The sequence below is a fragment of the Exophiala spinifera genome, assembly GCF_000836115.1.
Source record: "Exophiala spinifera strain CBS 89968 unplaced genomic scaffold supercont1.9, whole genome shotgun sequence".
Classification (NCBI taxonomy): domain Eukaryota; kingdom Fungi; phylum Ascomycota; class Eurotiomycetes; order Chaetothyriales; family Herpotrichiellaceae; genus Exophiala; species Exophiala spinifera.
Genome location: NW_015622521.1, coordinates 447,487 through 461,289, shown reverse-complemented (window position 1 = coordinate 461,289; position 13,803 = coordinate 447,487). Strand labels below are relative to the sequence as shown.

Below are 13,803 nucleotides of genomic sequence, written 5' to 3'. Positions count from 1 at the left end.
TTCTCATCTTCCCCAGGTTCTGATCGGCAGGTTTGCTATCGGTCTTTCCTTTCTTCCGTGCCGGCTCTTTCTCTGCCAGGGAGCCACTGGTGGTCATATTTGCAGGAGTCCGTAACGAAGCCACCGCACTGACCAAAGTGACATACGGGTCTTCTGGTCGGACTTCGACCTGCTCTTCTTTGCTACGTTGCTTCAAAGACTTCCCACCAGTGCTAATTGTAATTGTACTCATAGAAGTGTACTCGAGGAGGAACCGGAGATGATCCACCCTATTTCAATTTGCGACGATTTCATCCCGAGATGAGCTGATCAACAGACCATTGCTGGCTCTCGAACATCCAACGGTGAGGCGTCGCAAATCCTATAAAAATCCCAAGCCGAGGCCTTACCAACTGACAGGATCAGAAGGACGTAATTGAACTCTTTTCCTTGCATGGCGTCAATGCAGCCGATGGTCACACGTTCTCAGCCTTCCAATCGATGCAGTTCCATGGATGGTAATATTGACAGGCAGTCGTCACGCTGTGCAGAGTATGCTGGAACGACAGCGGTGGTCGGGTCTGGCGTAGAGTGCACCTAACTCTTGATCTTTAGCAATTCTTGGATCATCCTGCTGGTCGTCATCGTGTAAATCGATTGTACTTCGATCCAGTACTGTGACTCCCGTGTAATTCCATCCACCCTTAGGATGGTCGAGGAAATAGACGCTGCTGGCCTTCTCGATCGTATAACAACCCTGGATAGTTTTGCGAAATTGTATCGCGGGTTTGCGGGTTTCATACGCAGCTTCCGGCGTGGAGGCGAACTTCGAATTGTAGGCCATCTCGCTAACCAATTGACAATGTCTGGGACTATGCGTGATTGCTTGTAGATCTCACCTACCGAGAAGCCGACCTTGATGAGACGAGTGAACAGCGGCGTCGTCAATTCTCGCTTAAATGAAGATTCCTGGTTGGGTGTGGAGATCTTTGGTGACAATTGATGACTGTCACCCACCATGATAACAAACTGGTTTTCGGTATAACGAATTGCGAGTACCGGAAAGGTGTTATCATCGCACTCGGCTGCTGCTTCATCAAGAAGAATGCCCACGATATGCATTCCAAGTGCGGCGGCCATGAATGGCGACGTTGTTGCGTTCGTGGTACTCACGACGACCGCAGCAATCTGAAGAATCTCAAACAATACAGCACGCTCATTGGCTTTGTACTGCTTCTTCATCTCATCCGTTAAGGTGTCCCATGCACACCAGTACTTTGTGGAAACTTGACGAAGTTGGGCGCATTCAAACTCCCAATTCGGGTGAGTGTAGACTTCGTGCTTCATTGCTCCGATATAAGACCAATAAAATTGCCCAAGTGAGTGCTCGAGAGTGTGGACGCGAGGATCAAACCTCCCTCTGTAATTGTGAACCCGAGTGCGGTCGAAGATGCGACGTGACAGAATATCAAGTGGCGCGCAGACATCTTCATTGATGGACTCAATGGCTGGAGGCTGGGTGTCCTTCTGCATCTCCTCACAGGAGACGCGGTTTCGAGTGGACTCTTCTGCATGCGCTTCATGCATTCGGATGGCATACTTTCGAGGATGTTCAGAAGTTCCAAGCTGAACACCCATCTTTCGAAGTAAGTCATCTGCGTTGACGTTGCTTGGGGAGATGGATCACATGGGATTTACGGGAGAGGTAAAACGGGTGGCAAATATCAGTTTGTCGGATCCAGAGCAACCCTCAACTGATGCCCCTTTAACGGAGCATTACGCAGAAGCGGAGCAATCTTGGATTGAACTCAGTTCCATCTCATCATTCCCACCGGATTTCCATCAGCAAGGATCGCTTGTCGATGGTTTCAGGGTCGACCGGCTTGCTGGCATCAAACCGCTCGCTGACCTGGTCTGGTCCCATGCCTGCGCTGTTCCAGTAAGCTTCTGCTTCGTCCTTCAGTCCCTTGCTCCAAGGAGAGCAGGTTGTTGACAGTGAACCAGGCTCTGAAACGATTGTTGAATGCTGTCCAAGGGCAGTCCTTTGGCTGGACTGCAAGGTTCTCCGCAGCGATCATCGCTCTTCTTGACGGGTGAGGGTCGGGGACTTGTTGCAGTTCGACGTTTGTACCGGAATGTGCATCGATGGGCCATGGCGATGTCGATCTCGTTCTGGCCATCTGCATTGATGAGGTTGACCTTTCTGTCGTCCCATTCTCCTTTTCAGCCAACCAAGAGCATACAACAATTATCTGGGACGTATGGCAAGTTGGGCATCATTCTTGCAAACCAAGGGCCGGAGTCGTAACCATCTTTGTGCTTTTTTTCTAGGGCGATGGTTGCAAACTCCTCCTCTTGCTCCACATCTTCAGGTGCTGTGTCAGCACGCTCGACACCAGAATAATGATGGATCCCTTCTGTCGCGACAACCCCTTCATTGAGATGGATCCAAAGAGTTTGCTCGGTTGGATCGAATTGTTGTAGACGAAAATTTCATCACATCACCAGATCCAGTGATGAGACCAAGCTGGATGTTTGCCCGACGCTGTTCGTCACTCCGGTTGCTCGACCAGTGGTTTAGGATAAAGGCAAGGTGCTGGAAATCGAAAAACCTGATCAAGATTCATGTCAGTTACATTCGTGAGATCGAGACTGGAAGTTTTTGCCAAGGTATTTGATGATGGGAGGTAGGAAACAGTTTTGGGGCATCACCACTGTCTGCTGAATGCACAGGGCGTACTGACCGAAGTTCCATGCCGCTGAGAATGATTTATATATAAAGAGTTGAAACGTCTCTTCTCGAGGAATTGGATGAGGTGCGTTGCCTCATGAAACTTGAGGGTCTCGTTCCATGGCGCTGAGAGCCGGCCTCTTCTGCCCCATCGTCCGCTGCATTTGGGATGAAGGAAAAGGATACTTTCTATGAGAAAGAAAGATTGAGCGAGAGATGGAAGAGTGTTAGATTGGGAGGGGAGGTGACCATTTAAATAGTTTTCGCAGTGGCGATATGGCTTGATGTGAACAACGACAGCGATTGTCGTAAGTCAGGTGTGAATGTGAACCTTCGATGAAAGCGAAACCGTATTCAGTCATGCGAGTGCGGTGAGTTCATTGTCTCATCTTCCCTGCAGATCAGAATCCCGACTGTTGCTATTGAAGGAGAAACTTGTCGCAGAGTTAAGTAAGGTATTGTGCCACTTCACGACCCTCTCACACTCACTGGTTGTGGCGGCTTTAATTCGGGCCTACCTAGTAGGGAGTCTGCCGTTTGACTCCAGTATTAACACAGTGCCGACAGGTTGTGCAGACGAGAAAGATCGTTAGGTGTTAATAAACCCGGCGATGAGGATTTGCCGGAGTAATCCCCCATGACTCTGCGTCCGTACCACGGGGCGAGCAGTCATCAGTGGCAGCCTCTCAACAAGACGTCTCGAGAGCCATTCTCCAAGATCACCCCTTAGCTGTGTCTATTCCGATCCGAGACTCCCGTGCTTGCATCCTTGGCCCTCTCTCGTTTCGACATAACTGATTCTGCGAAAGAGGAGGATGCACAGTTTTGCGCACGGAAACAACAGCGGCAAAAAAGAAAGTCCTTTCGGATTTGGAGAAGCTAGCTGGATGGATGTTAGTTATGATCTTTAAGTTGTTGGATGGTGAAATTGCAGACGAATTGTACCAAGAACCTTTTCCAAGTGCTTTGAACACTTGATACTGAGGAGCTACTTGGAATATCGTCGTAAGAGATTGAGCACTACGTTGCTTAGCAGTTCAAGCAATTGTGTTGTGTCTCAGCGCTAAACGCCCGATGACCTCGATGATGCCGCTTTTACACGTTGGACTCAGGACTCCCCCCTTTCGTTGGGTACTCTTTGACTTACACTCTCACTCCTGAAGATTACGATTAGACGCTGGACAGGTATGGTGTCTGGGTCTGCACTAACTTATTAATTGTAGCAGCGGCGGAAGGTCGCCAACTGACAAGCCGGACTGTGAACGAGCTGCCTCAAATTTCCCGAAAAGTTCCTCCATGAACAAAAACCTGCAGTAACACGTCCGGGACGCGCGGAATTAAATACCCAACAAAGCGCCCTTGACGGTATCAGCCTCCAGAAAGATCTTCCACAGCCGGGTTTCATTGCAAGCGTAGATGACTCCTTGCCGGCCAAAGCAAAAATTGGCAACGCCTCCCGGAATGGCCATGGTGCCGATCTGTACGCCAGCCTTGTTCCACACCTCGACGCCATCACCACAGCCCGCATACACATTTCCCGCCGTGTCACATTTGATTCCGTCGGGGAACCGGCCGGGGGCATATGCAAACAGCCTCTTGTTCGCAAGGAACGGTTCCTTGGACGACGATTCCGAATCTGAATCGTCAGAAGCGACGTGAACGACATCAAAGGCATAGATATGTGACGGTCCGCTCAGGTCAATAGGCACGTCAGGCGAGCCGTGGATGGCGCCTGTATCGGTCACATACAGGGTCCTCAGGTCCGGCGAAAAGCATAGCCCGTTTGGCCGGACGAAGCCGTCCGCAACGGCGCGAATGGTTTTTGTGTGCGGGTCGTAACGGTAGACCTGGTTGGGCAGTTGAGGTGCGCGGCGTATGCCTTGACCATGCCCGTAGCTGGGGTCGGTGAACCAGATCGACCCGTCGGTCGGCGAGACCACGACGTCGTTCACCGAGTTGAAGGGAATCCCGTGAAAAGAGTCCACCACCACCCGCGGCGGAGCCCCGTACCCAGGCGGTGGGATGCCGAGCGAGATGATACCGCTGATGTCTGAGGGATTCTTGGATCCTTGCGCACACAGAAGGATCGTGCCATGGCCGAAATTGACGCCGCCATTGAGCATGGCGTGGTCGCTCCCTGGGAATGAGATTTCCTGGACCACGGCCTCCCCTCCGACAGTGTCACGGATGCACGTGAGCTTGACATGTTTGTTGTCGGTGTCGGCGGAGTCGTGACCGGCGTCGTTGTGCAGCTGGTTGGACGTGACGAAGACGCTGTTGTCTCGCGGGTCGAAGATGCATGCTTCATGGAAAAGCGGAAACTGCGACTCGCACAGCAGCTGGTATCTTGCGTCGCGTCCCACGATCTTCGAAAACGAAGGATGGTGTTGGATAAACCGTGGTTCTGTCTGTGGATCCATTTTTTGCACCCAAGGTTACGGGTTCCTCGGAGGGCCTAGTTGAACTTCGTCACCATGGTCTGAATACTCGAAGTTCTCTCTATTACGAGCAAACGAATTCCAGCGAGAGAGTATAACGAGGAGGAAGCGGTGAACCATCCCTCGGACGACTCAATAGCCGATCTGTTGGCGCGTCGTCGGTTATTGAAGTCGTCCTGTGGGGCCCCGGATTGAGATATGCTTCAAGACTACGTACATCCAGAGCACTGCTGCTGCGACAATGGGCCGTGTGACTCATGTTCTGGCCCATGATGGCACACAAATTATTTCCTTTCACGGTGACTGTTTACGCTGAAATTGAATTTCTGAGAGCCGATGATTTCGGGGCTCACGCAGTGTCCCCGTTTACAACCTCGATTCGATTGCTGCCGGGCGACCACCGGGCATTGAGGTTTCCCCCCTCCGAAGGAAACAAGGAAAATCTGCTCGCACTCGATATTTCAGACACGGAAGTCCAGAATTGGAGAAGAGAGGGAATTACGGTCCGGCATGGTGTCCGTCTACTCTACGCCTTTGATCTTCCCCATCAGGCGGAGCACAATCCGTTCGTTGTTGAAAGACTGCACCTTAGGACTATTGCGCCTGTTTCGGAAGAGGACTGAAAGGAACTGAGTTACTCGGCTCAAATGCCCATTGTTCATTGACGAGGACCCAGAATCCATCTACCGCTTTTCGTGCGTCTAGGATCCATCATCGATCGCCGAAAGGCGCCTGGCCAGTGCGAGTGCAGTGCTACGAGGTTGATGCCCACCATGAGTTTTTACCTTTTCAAATTCCTCGCTTGTATATCAACATCGGTTGGTTACTAGAGTATTCCCGACATAGCATTTCATGAGTGACAGTTTGGCAGAGCCCGAAAACTCCACTAGCAGCCTCCGAGGATCTGGATGTGTTCCCTACGCAACTTCCTCTAGTTCTTGGGGTTTTTGATCGTACCCGTTCTTGGCTACCACTGTTTCAATCTGGCTGTCTCCCATCGATCTGTGCAAATCCACCGAGACAGGTCTTGACATACGCCGCGCAGCAATGCTTCCTTGTCGAGCGAATAAGCGGTCAACGTCTTCTAACTCAAAGCCTTTGGTTTCAGGAAAGAAGAAATAGATGATGGGAACCCAACAGGCTGTGATTAAGGTCAGTATCATACATCTATTTCAGGGGCCGGGAGGAAAATGAAAGCCCAAACGCCACTCAAAGGAGACGGATTCACCAACTGCGGAAGGGGGAGGTAACATACCGTTGAGGACAGCGAAGACAATGTAGGTACGATAGCCGATGTTGCTGATAGCGATGGGAGTGATTTGCACGATCATATAGTTGAAGATCCAGTTACAAGCTGTCGAGACCGAGGAGCCACGTTGGCGCAGACGCAGAGGCAGAATTTCAGTAGGGTAAACCCAGACGGTCGCTTGGAAGCCCACAGTGAACGCTCCCTGGAAGACAAAGAGCATCGCGGCAGCTGCGCGGCCAGCGGCCTTAGCGGACGGCGTGTTGAACTGAACTTGGTAGATCAATCCCGACTGGACGCCCATCACCACCGCCATGAGTGAGATCATAGAGAGAAGAAGTGGCCGACGACCGACCCGATCAATGAGAGGCCACGGTATGAAAGAAGCCAAGAAGAACCAGGTCTGCAGAAACCCAGACATCAGAGCAGACATATGCTGACTGAATCCCAGACTCTTTTCGAACAGCGTGCCCGAGTAATAGATGATTGCGTTGATACCTCCGAGCTGTTGGAAAGCCTGAATCCCGCAGGCAATCAAGAATCTCCGCCGACTCTGGATACTGTCGTTTTTGATCAGATCAATCCATTTGCCGGTGCCGAGGCTCTTTTCGACCTCCACCGTGTGCAGAATGTCTGCATGGAGGAGGCGGATGTGTGAGTCAGACATGCGGCCGCGGTGGAGTCTTTGAAGCACCACGAGCGACTCGTCGCCACGATCATGGCTGGCCAGCCACCGCGGAGTCTCGGGGACGACGGCCACAATGAGGAGCATGGGCAACAGAAATATGCACTGGAGAACACAGGGGATTCTCCACGCATAGCTCGAAGTGTGTGAAGAGAAGGCGTAATCGATCCAGTAGGCGAGGAATATGCCGAAATTGAGCGTCGACAGCTGCATGCAGACGTAAAGTCCGCGGCTGGCCTTGGGAGAATATTCTGATTGGAATACTGGGACCGTGCTGTTGATAAAGCCCATCCCGATGCCAGATACCACCCGGGCAATGATCAGATGCACTCGGGAGAAGGCTGTGGCTTGGAGGATGGCTCCCACTATCATGATGATGGACCCGATGGCAATACTTCTTCTGCGTCCGAGGGCTTCCCCAAAGAAGGAAGTCAGCACCGAACCTAGGAAGCATCCCACTGGTGGGTGAACGTTAGCGCGGCAACACGAGTGGTTCTTTCAATTGCCCAATGTACCTTCATATATCGCAACAATGAGACCGATGATGGTAGGGCTGGGGGTATGAAAGGTATCGTTGAATGCAACGCCATTGACGAACCCGCCAAACAGGCCATTGTCACTGATGAATTGCCTGGTCAGTAAGGTATATATATATATAGCTGTAGCGCACGATGGCGGCGGAAGGGACTAACTATCCGATGAGAAGGAAGCCGAGAGACGTGAGCGTAAGAACGCTTGATGAGAGTTGGCGTCCTTCCAGGGCAACCATGCTGAATGAAAGAAGGTTGCGAGCACAAGACGACTCAGATGGTCAACAGATAGACATCTGTTCCGATGGGAAGAGAAGGCAGGGATTTAGCGAGTATATGTACCCATTTGCAGGAGAAAACCCGATTTCAGGAGACCCCGTGGAGTGAACTGGGGATGGACGTCAAGATCAAAAGCCGACAGTCAACCAGCGGCAATCGTCGGGCCAATTATGGCGAAGTACTAATTATGAGTACGTAGCAGGACTCTATTAGTCACTCGTCTCTCTTGACATTCGGAATCGTCCCCTCGTGCGAACACTGAGGATTTTGTGGCCGTTCAGAGTCGTGCTTCAGCGGAAGAATCTTGCGGAGCCGGGGCGTGCAAGGGCGGCGTCACCATGTTTCCCACTTTGGGTAAAGAGGCAAGCTGTTTTGGAATCTTGGCAGATGGCGCCAGAATTCCAGTGCGCTCCGTGTGCAAAGTGTAAATATCAAGATAGCTACTCCTCAACCATTGACTACCGCAGACACGTCACAGGGGTGTGAGAGCTCTCCTCAGTTATACCGCATGAACAGCAGCACACCAGGGATTGCAGAAACTGGTACAGGGGAAAGAGACCAGGCTAAGGCAAGCAAGGTAACAAAGATGCATAGTACTACATTGCTCTATTCAGGACTACCTACATACCGATCTGAGTAGGCGTATTTTATTGCCAAAGATGAAGAGATGCTGCGCTGAGCTGTCGATGCGATCAATTACTTACCCCGACAACTCGGTTGTACGTACCCAGAGTTAAGCTTCAGCAAGTCTGGTACGCATAAGGGGTAAACCGAGTGCGTAGATTATGATTCCACCAGACCAGTATCACCGGTATGAACAAGAGTACCCTCGCGCCGGTGCTCTCTGTGGCTTTCAGAACTTGAGCATGGGCTTGGTTTCCGAAGATATGGTTACTCGGCGGTGCGAGAAAACTTACCCAGTCATGGTTGCCTCGCGCTTCGCGGTATCAGTCTCTTCCAGCGCGCCACATTTCGCAGAGGCGGTGCAGCTGACGCCACACATATCAGCCTACAGCCTCACGGCTGAGACACGTTCAACCTCATCGGACGTTCTTCGCTATCCCTTTGTATAATCACGAGGTCGGTCCTGGCTATTATCCAGATCTGATCGTCCACGAAGACGCTCAATTGTGAGCTCTTCATCGTCCTTTTGATATGCACGCTCTTCCACATTGGCTGGCCCGCATCACAAGCTCGACGCCCACCTTGGTTCGCCCGCCCAAGTTGCAAACTTGGCTTCTCCCAGCATATCGTAACGAGCAGCTGAGCCCTTCTGGGTAACTGCAGCTAGTATGTCCATATCTACCGAGCAGACGCTCTGTTCGCCCGATTTAGGTTCCCCCACGACACGATGCGACTACTGAAATTCAACGACCGAGGCGTCCTCAGCCTGACCGAATATCAGGAAAATGAGCTTCCCCGCTACGCCATACTCTCGCATACTTGGGGAAGCGATGAAGACGAGGTCACTTTCAACGATCTTAAACATTCCTCTTTCAAGAAGAAGGCGGGCTACACCAAAATTCAGTTCTGCAGCGCGCAGGCCAAACGAGACGGGCTAACATACTTCTGGGTGGACACCTGTTGCATCGACAAGGCCAATCATAGCGAGCTCTCCGAGGCGATCACGTTAATGTTTCGCTGGTATAGCAATGCCACTCAATGCTACGTCTACCTCTCAGATGTGTCGCGCGACAATGCCGCTGACAGCCACACCAAGGGGACGTGGGCATCTAGGTTTCGAAAAAGCGCACGTTTGACGCGAGATCGAAAGCTACAACGGCCCGTTACTCAGCCATCGGCAGAGATCTTTTCTCGTGAGGGCAGGGGACCGGGTGAAGAGAGTGCGGCCGAACAAGCCTTTCGAGATAGTAGATGGTTCAAACGAGGCTGGACGCTTCAGGAACTCATTGCCCCAGCATCGGTCGAGTTCTTTTCACAAGGGGGAGAACGACTGGGGAGTAAGGCAACGCTCAAACAGCAGATCCACGAGATCACCGGAATTCCAATCGCAGCCCTCGAAGGCGCACCTTTGTCAGAGTTCCGTGTGGACGAGCGAATGCAATGGGCGGCCCAGCGTGAGACCAAAAAGACGGAGGACCGGGCCTACTCTCTCCAGGGGATATTCGGAGTCTTCATCCCGCTGATATATGGCGAAGGCGAGAACGCGCGAGTGCGTCTGCAACGGGCGATTAGCGAGTCTCTTAGCAGTAAGTCCTTCTCTTAGCCCCCTCAGTAGTGGTTCATGAGTAGCTGACTTGCCTAGCCGCGAGCTCAAAGAGCGGCAAAGAACAGTCGGTGGTGCCTCCGCAACCTCCGGGGAGAGGTCTGGTCAGTCTCCCGTTGCCGAGGAACAAAAACTTTGTCGGAAGGGTCCAGAGCCTTCAAGAAATCCACAAGAAGGTCAATTCTTGCGGTTTTCCAAGATCCAGCTGCGTTAAGTGTGTCGTCAAGGGAATGGGAGGTATCGGGAAAACCCAAGTGATTCTCGAGTACGCTTATAGGTATCGAGAAGACTTTTCGTCCGTTTTCTGGATAAGGGCCAACAGTTATGAATCTGCTGTGGAGAGCTATTGTACTATCGCACAGAAGATTGGACTGAGTAACAGCCCTTCCCCTTGGAGTATCGAAAAAGACCTCGGTAGAGTAGCAGTTTCCTCTGTCCAAAAGTGGCTTACTGCCTCGGAAAATGGCAATTGGCTACTGTTACTGGACGGATGGGATAACTTGAACGACCAGAGGATGGATTCTTTGATCCCTCACAGTGGTTCTGGTGTGATCTTAATTACAAGCCGAAGGGATGACTGGGCTCGGTGTGAAGAGATTCTTGATCTTCAATTGATGGAGGAGGCAGCTTCGCTGTCACTACTTTCAAAAAGCTCTTTGACGGATTACGAACAGGCTGACGAGGAAGGTAAGATTCTGTGCATTGAGACTGTAGAGATTTATGACTGACCAAACATTAGAATTCGATGCTGCGAAAGAGATTGTGAAAGTACTGGGAAACCTCCCTTTGGCCGTTGACCAAGCAGGAGCACATATCCATAATCTGAAGACGCCGGCCAGAAAATACCTATCACGCCTTAAGGAAAACAGAGAAACGCTGAGTTGGACACCGCCGATTATCCTGTGGCCCTATGGCAAGGGCGTACTAAGTGCTTGGGACTTAACTTTCCAACAGCTTGAAAGTTCGAGCCCCAAGGTTTTTGAGATATTGCAGGTTTGTGCGTTTCTCGCTGGCGAGTACATTAGCGAAAACTTGCTCAAGTTTGGGTTCAACTTTGCGCAGAAGGGTAAGTAGCTCGTTATTTCCAACCCGAGACAGACTAACGTGATCGCAGACGCCCTAGCTCGGGTTATGGAAGACGGAATGGGAAACTTGTTCTCGCTCTCTCTCGCAAAACGCGAAGGTGACGACGACGGGTTTTCAATCCATGCAGTTCTTCAAACATGCATTCGCCAAAGACTATCTAGATCACCCGGCGTTCAAAGACAAGAATTCGCGGAGACTGCACTCTTGGTTGTTGCCGGTGCTGTACAGAAGTTGACATCGGAGCGCCAACAAAATTGGTTTACTTGTCGGCAAGTGCTGTCACATATTACAAGCTGTGAGGAGCATATCGACGACACCTTGCTGCGCAAGCCAGTTTTTGGCTCTACAAGAGCGCTCTTCATGCTCGGACAGTTCTGCGATAAGTTCGGTCGACACGATCAGGCAATTAGCTGGTTCGAGAGAGAACTTAACACAGTGCCAGACCTGTCCGTACATTCAACATTAGAATGTCGTGACGGCGTTTCAACAGCCAAGCTCTTTAAGGGCCAGCATAATGAGGCATTGGCCGAATTTCGTGCTCTGTATACCGAAGCGACTGATCAACTCGGTGTAGAGCATGAGTTAACCAACAAAATCGCCAATAGTCTTGGTATCACTTACAAGAAGACCGGATCGCTCGAAAAGGCTTTGTGGTGGTATAGGAGGTCTCTCTTACACATAAAGGAGAGATTCGGCGAAAAAGATCCCAGAGTACTTGCCTCTTTGAACAATATCGCGGTGATCTACAAAGAACAGACAAAGTACAGAGAGGCCTTCGAAATATATCACGATGTACTAAGGAAAAAGGAGGAATCATTAGGGGAGGAAGACCTCTCAACGCTTGAAACCGTCATGAATATCGGCATCTTGTACAGACGCTGGAAGCGATACGACGAGGCGCTCAAATTTCTTCAACGCGCTCTCTACGGAAAGGAGAAGCAACTGGGAAAAGATGATCCCAAAACACTTGCAGTGAAAGGCAATATCGCCAACGTATATCTCCAAAGCGGTCGGCTCGACGAGGCTATCAGGCTACATGAAGAGACGTACAATAGCTATAAAAAGGTCTGTGGACCGGAGCACCCTGAGGTGTTTACCACGGCCCACTGGCTAGGGGAGGACTATTGCCAAAAGCGATGTTACGACAAATCACTTCAATGGTATGAAGAGGCATTGTCTGGTAGGAAGAGACTGCATGGTGAGCATAACGCCGAAACCTTAGAGACCATTGTGGGTATGGCAGGAGTCTTCCAGCTCAAAGGCGAATACTATCAGGCATTGACTTGGTATAGGTGGGCTTTGGTGAGATTCCGAGAGCGTTTTGGTTCGGAACACTTTGGGACACAATCGGTAGAACGTCAGCTCAAGGCTCTCCTCCGATGACACCGGTTCTCAAGAGAGATGCAATACAGATGATAAGCGAAAATTATCCATCCTAAATTTGGATCCGGGATTGAGGAGGAAATTAATATCCGCAACGTGATACCGATGATCTTATCCCACTGCGAGCCGAGGCCGTGGTAGCTATGGATGGGGCACCTCCATTGTACTCCTGAAGAGTGGCCAGTAACATGGCAATGCAGTTGTCGAACATCTCGATTTCACGGCCTCTGTTGTCTTGGTCGTGGTCAAGGTGGTTACAGGCGTTGATGAAATGTAGTCTTGTCGAATCCAGCCTCTTCCCAGATGATGCTCTTTTCACGCCCACTCACCGTGCTCGAGTTGGGCGCATTCGGAGTCGCACTTGGTGTGTAAGGGTTGCAGTTGCACGTCTCGGTAGATAAAGACAAGTGACTCGGGTGAAGCTGTGGCTGTGGCTTCGGTTTCAACGGTCAAGCCTGATGTCATCGAGGCAAGAGTCGTGGCAATCTTTCAGGTGACTCCACATGGCCCTGTCGGAATCGAAACTTCTGTGGCCTTTGTTCCATTTGGTGTCGCAACTGAAACAGTGCCAAAGATGCCCATGGCTGTCGTGAACACCGAGAGGGCCAGGCCGTCTGATGAACTGCAATCTGTGGATGCCCCGTAGATGGTCGATAGTTTCGCCTAGAGTCTCAAACTCCTGCTCCGCGCACAACATGTTTACGCATCTGTGTGAGATTTGAATGTTCATGGTCACTGCTCCGAGGCCTTTACAAAGTAATCTTCGACTTGTAGGATTCGCGATTTTATATGGGAGGGGGAGCGACGCCAACACCGAACAAGGCGAACGCGCAAGGGCGATCTTGTCTCAGGAGTAGTCGCGGGGGAGAAAATGATGTCACAGTTGCTTCAGAATGGGCTCCAGGTCGGCGACAATGTAGGTGAAGGAGCCTCGATGACTGCACAACAAGATAGAGATAGTTTCATGATAGCACCAACTCATTGCAGCCGTAGCGAGGCTGAGCTCTTGGAGAGGCTTCCGGCAACTTCGACTCACGTGGCCGAGTTAAAGTGTTCTTGCCGTTCCTAGTCCAACGTTCCTTACGTATAGAGACCAGGGGCAAGAAGGAAGGCGACGTCAGTAGTAGACTGCTCAGCCATTATGGACGATTGATACCACAGTTCCAGCCTCCTGCCTCTACGCCGAGGCCTCAGGAGCATTCCTCGAAAACACCCGCCA

At 51.2% G+C, this 13,803-nt stretch overlaps 4 protein-coding genes across 4 annotated transcripts; 1 reads left to right on the top strand and 3 right to left on the bottom strand.

Moving 5' to 3' along the window:
* Window positions 1-576: 576 nt before the first annotated feature.
* On the bottom strand, window positions 577-1,617 carry PV08_11195 (uncharacterized protein; the record flags this gene model as incomplete). The annotated part of the gene is made up of 1 exon (XM_016385506.1): window positions 577-1,617. One exon carries the CDS (start codon window positions 1,615-1,617, stop codon window positions 577-579), a length of 1,041 nt encoding a protein of 346 aa, XP_016230450.1.
* Window positions 1,618-4,047: 2,430 nt separating this feature from the next.
* Window positions 4,048-5,130, bottom strand: PV08_11194 (uncharacterized protein; the record flags this gene model as incomplete). The annotated part of the gene is made up of 1 exon (XM_016385505.1): window positions 4,048-5,130. One exon carries the CDS (start codon window positions 5,128-5,130, stop codon window positions 4,048-4,050), a length of 1,083 nt encoding a protein of 360 aa, XP_016230449.1.
* A 935-nt stretch (window positions 5,131-6,065) lies between these two features.
* Window positions 6,066-7,848, bottom strand: PV08_11193 (uncharacterized protein; the record flags this gene model as incomplete). The annotated part of the gene is made up of 4 exons (XM_016385504.1): window positions 6,066-6,289; window positions 6,404-7,537; window positions 7,595-7,698; window positions 7,772-7,848. 4 exons carry the CDS (start codon window positions 7,846-7,848, stop codon window positions 6,066-6,068), a joined length of 1,539 nt encoding a protein of 512 aa, XP_016230448.1.
* Window positions 7,849-9,239: 1,391 nt separating this feature from the next.
* PV08_11192 (uncharacterized protein) lies at window positions 9,240-12,584 on the top strand (the record flags this gene model as incomplete). Its single annotated transcript, XM_016385503.1, has 4 exons — window positions 9,240-10,098; window positions 10,179-10,802; window positions 10,873-11,181; window positions 11,230-12,584. 4 exons carry the CDS (start codon window positions 9,240-9,242, stop codon window positions 12,582-12,584), a joined length of 3,147 nt encoding a protein of 1,048 aa, XP_016230447.1.
* Between the last annotated feature and the right edge of the window lie 1,219 nt (window positions 12,585-13,803).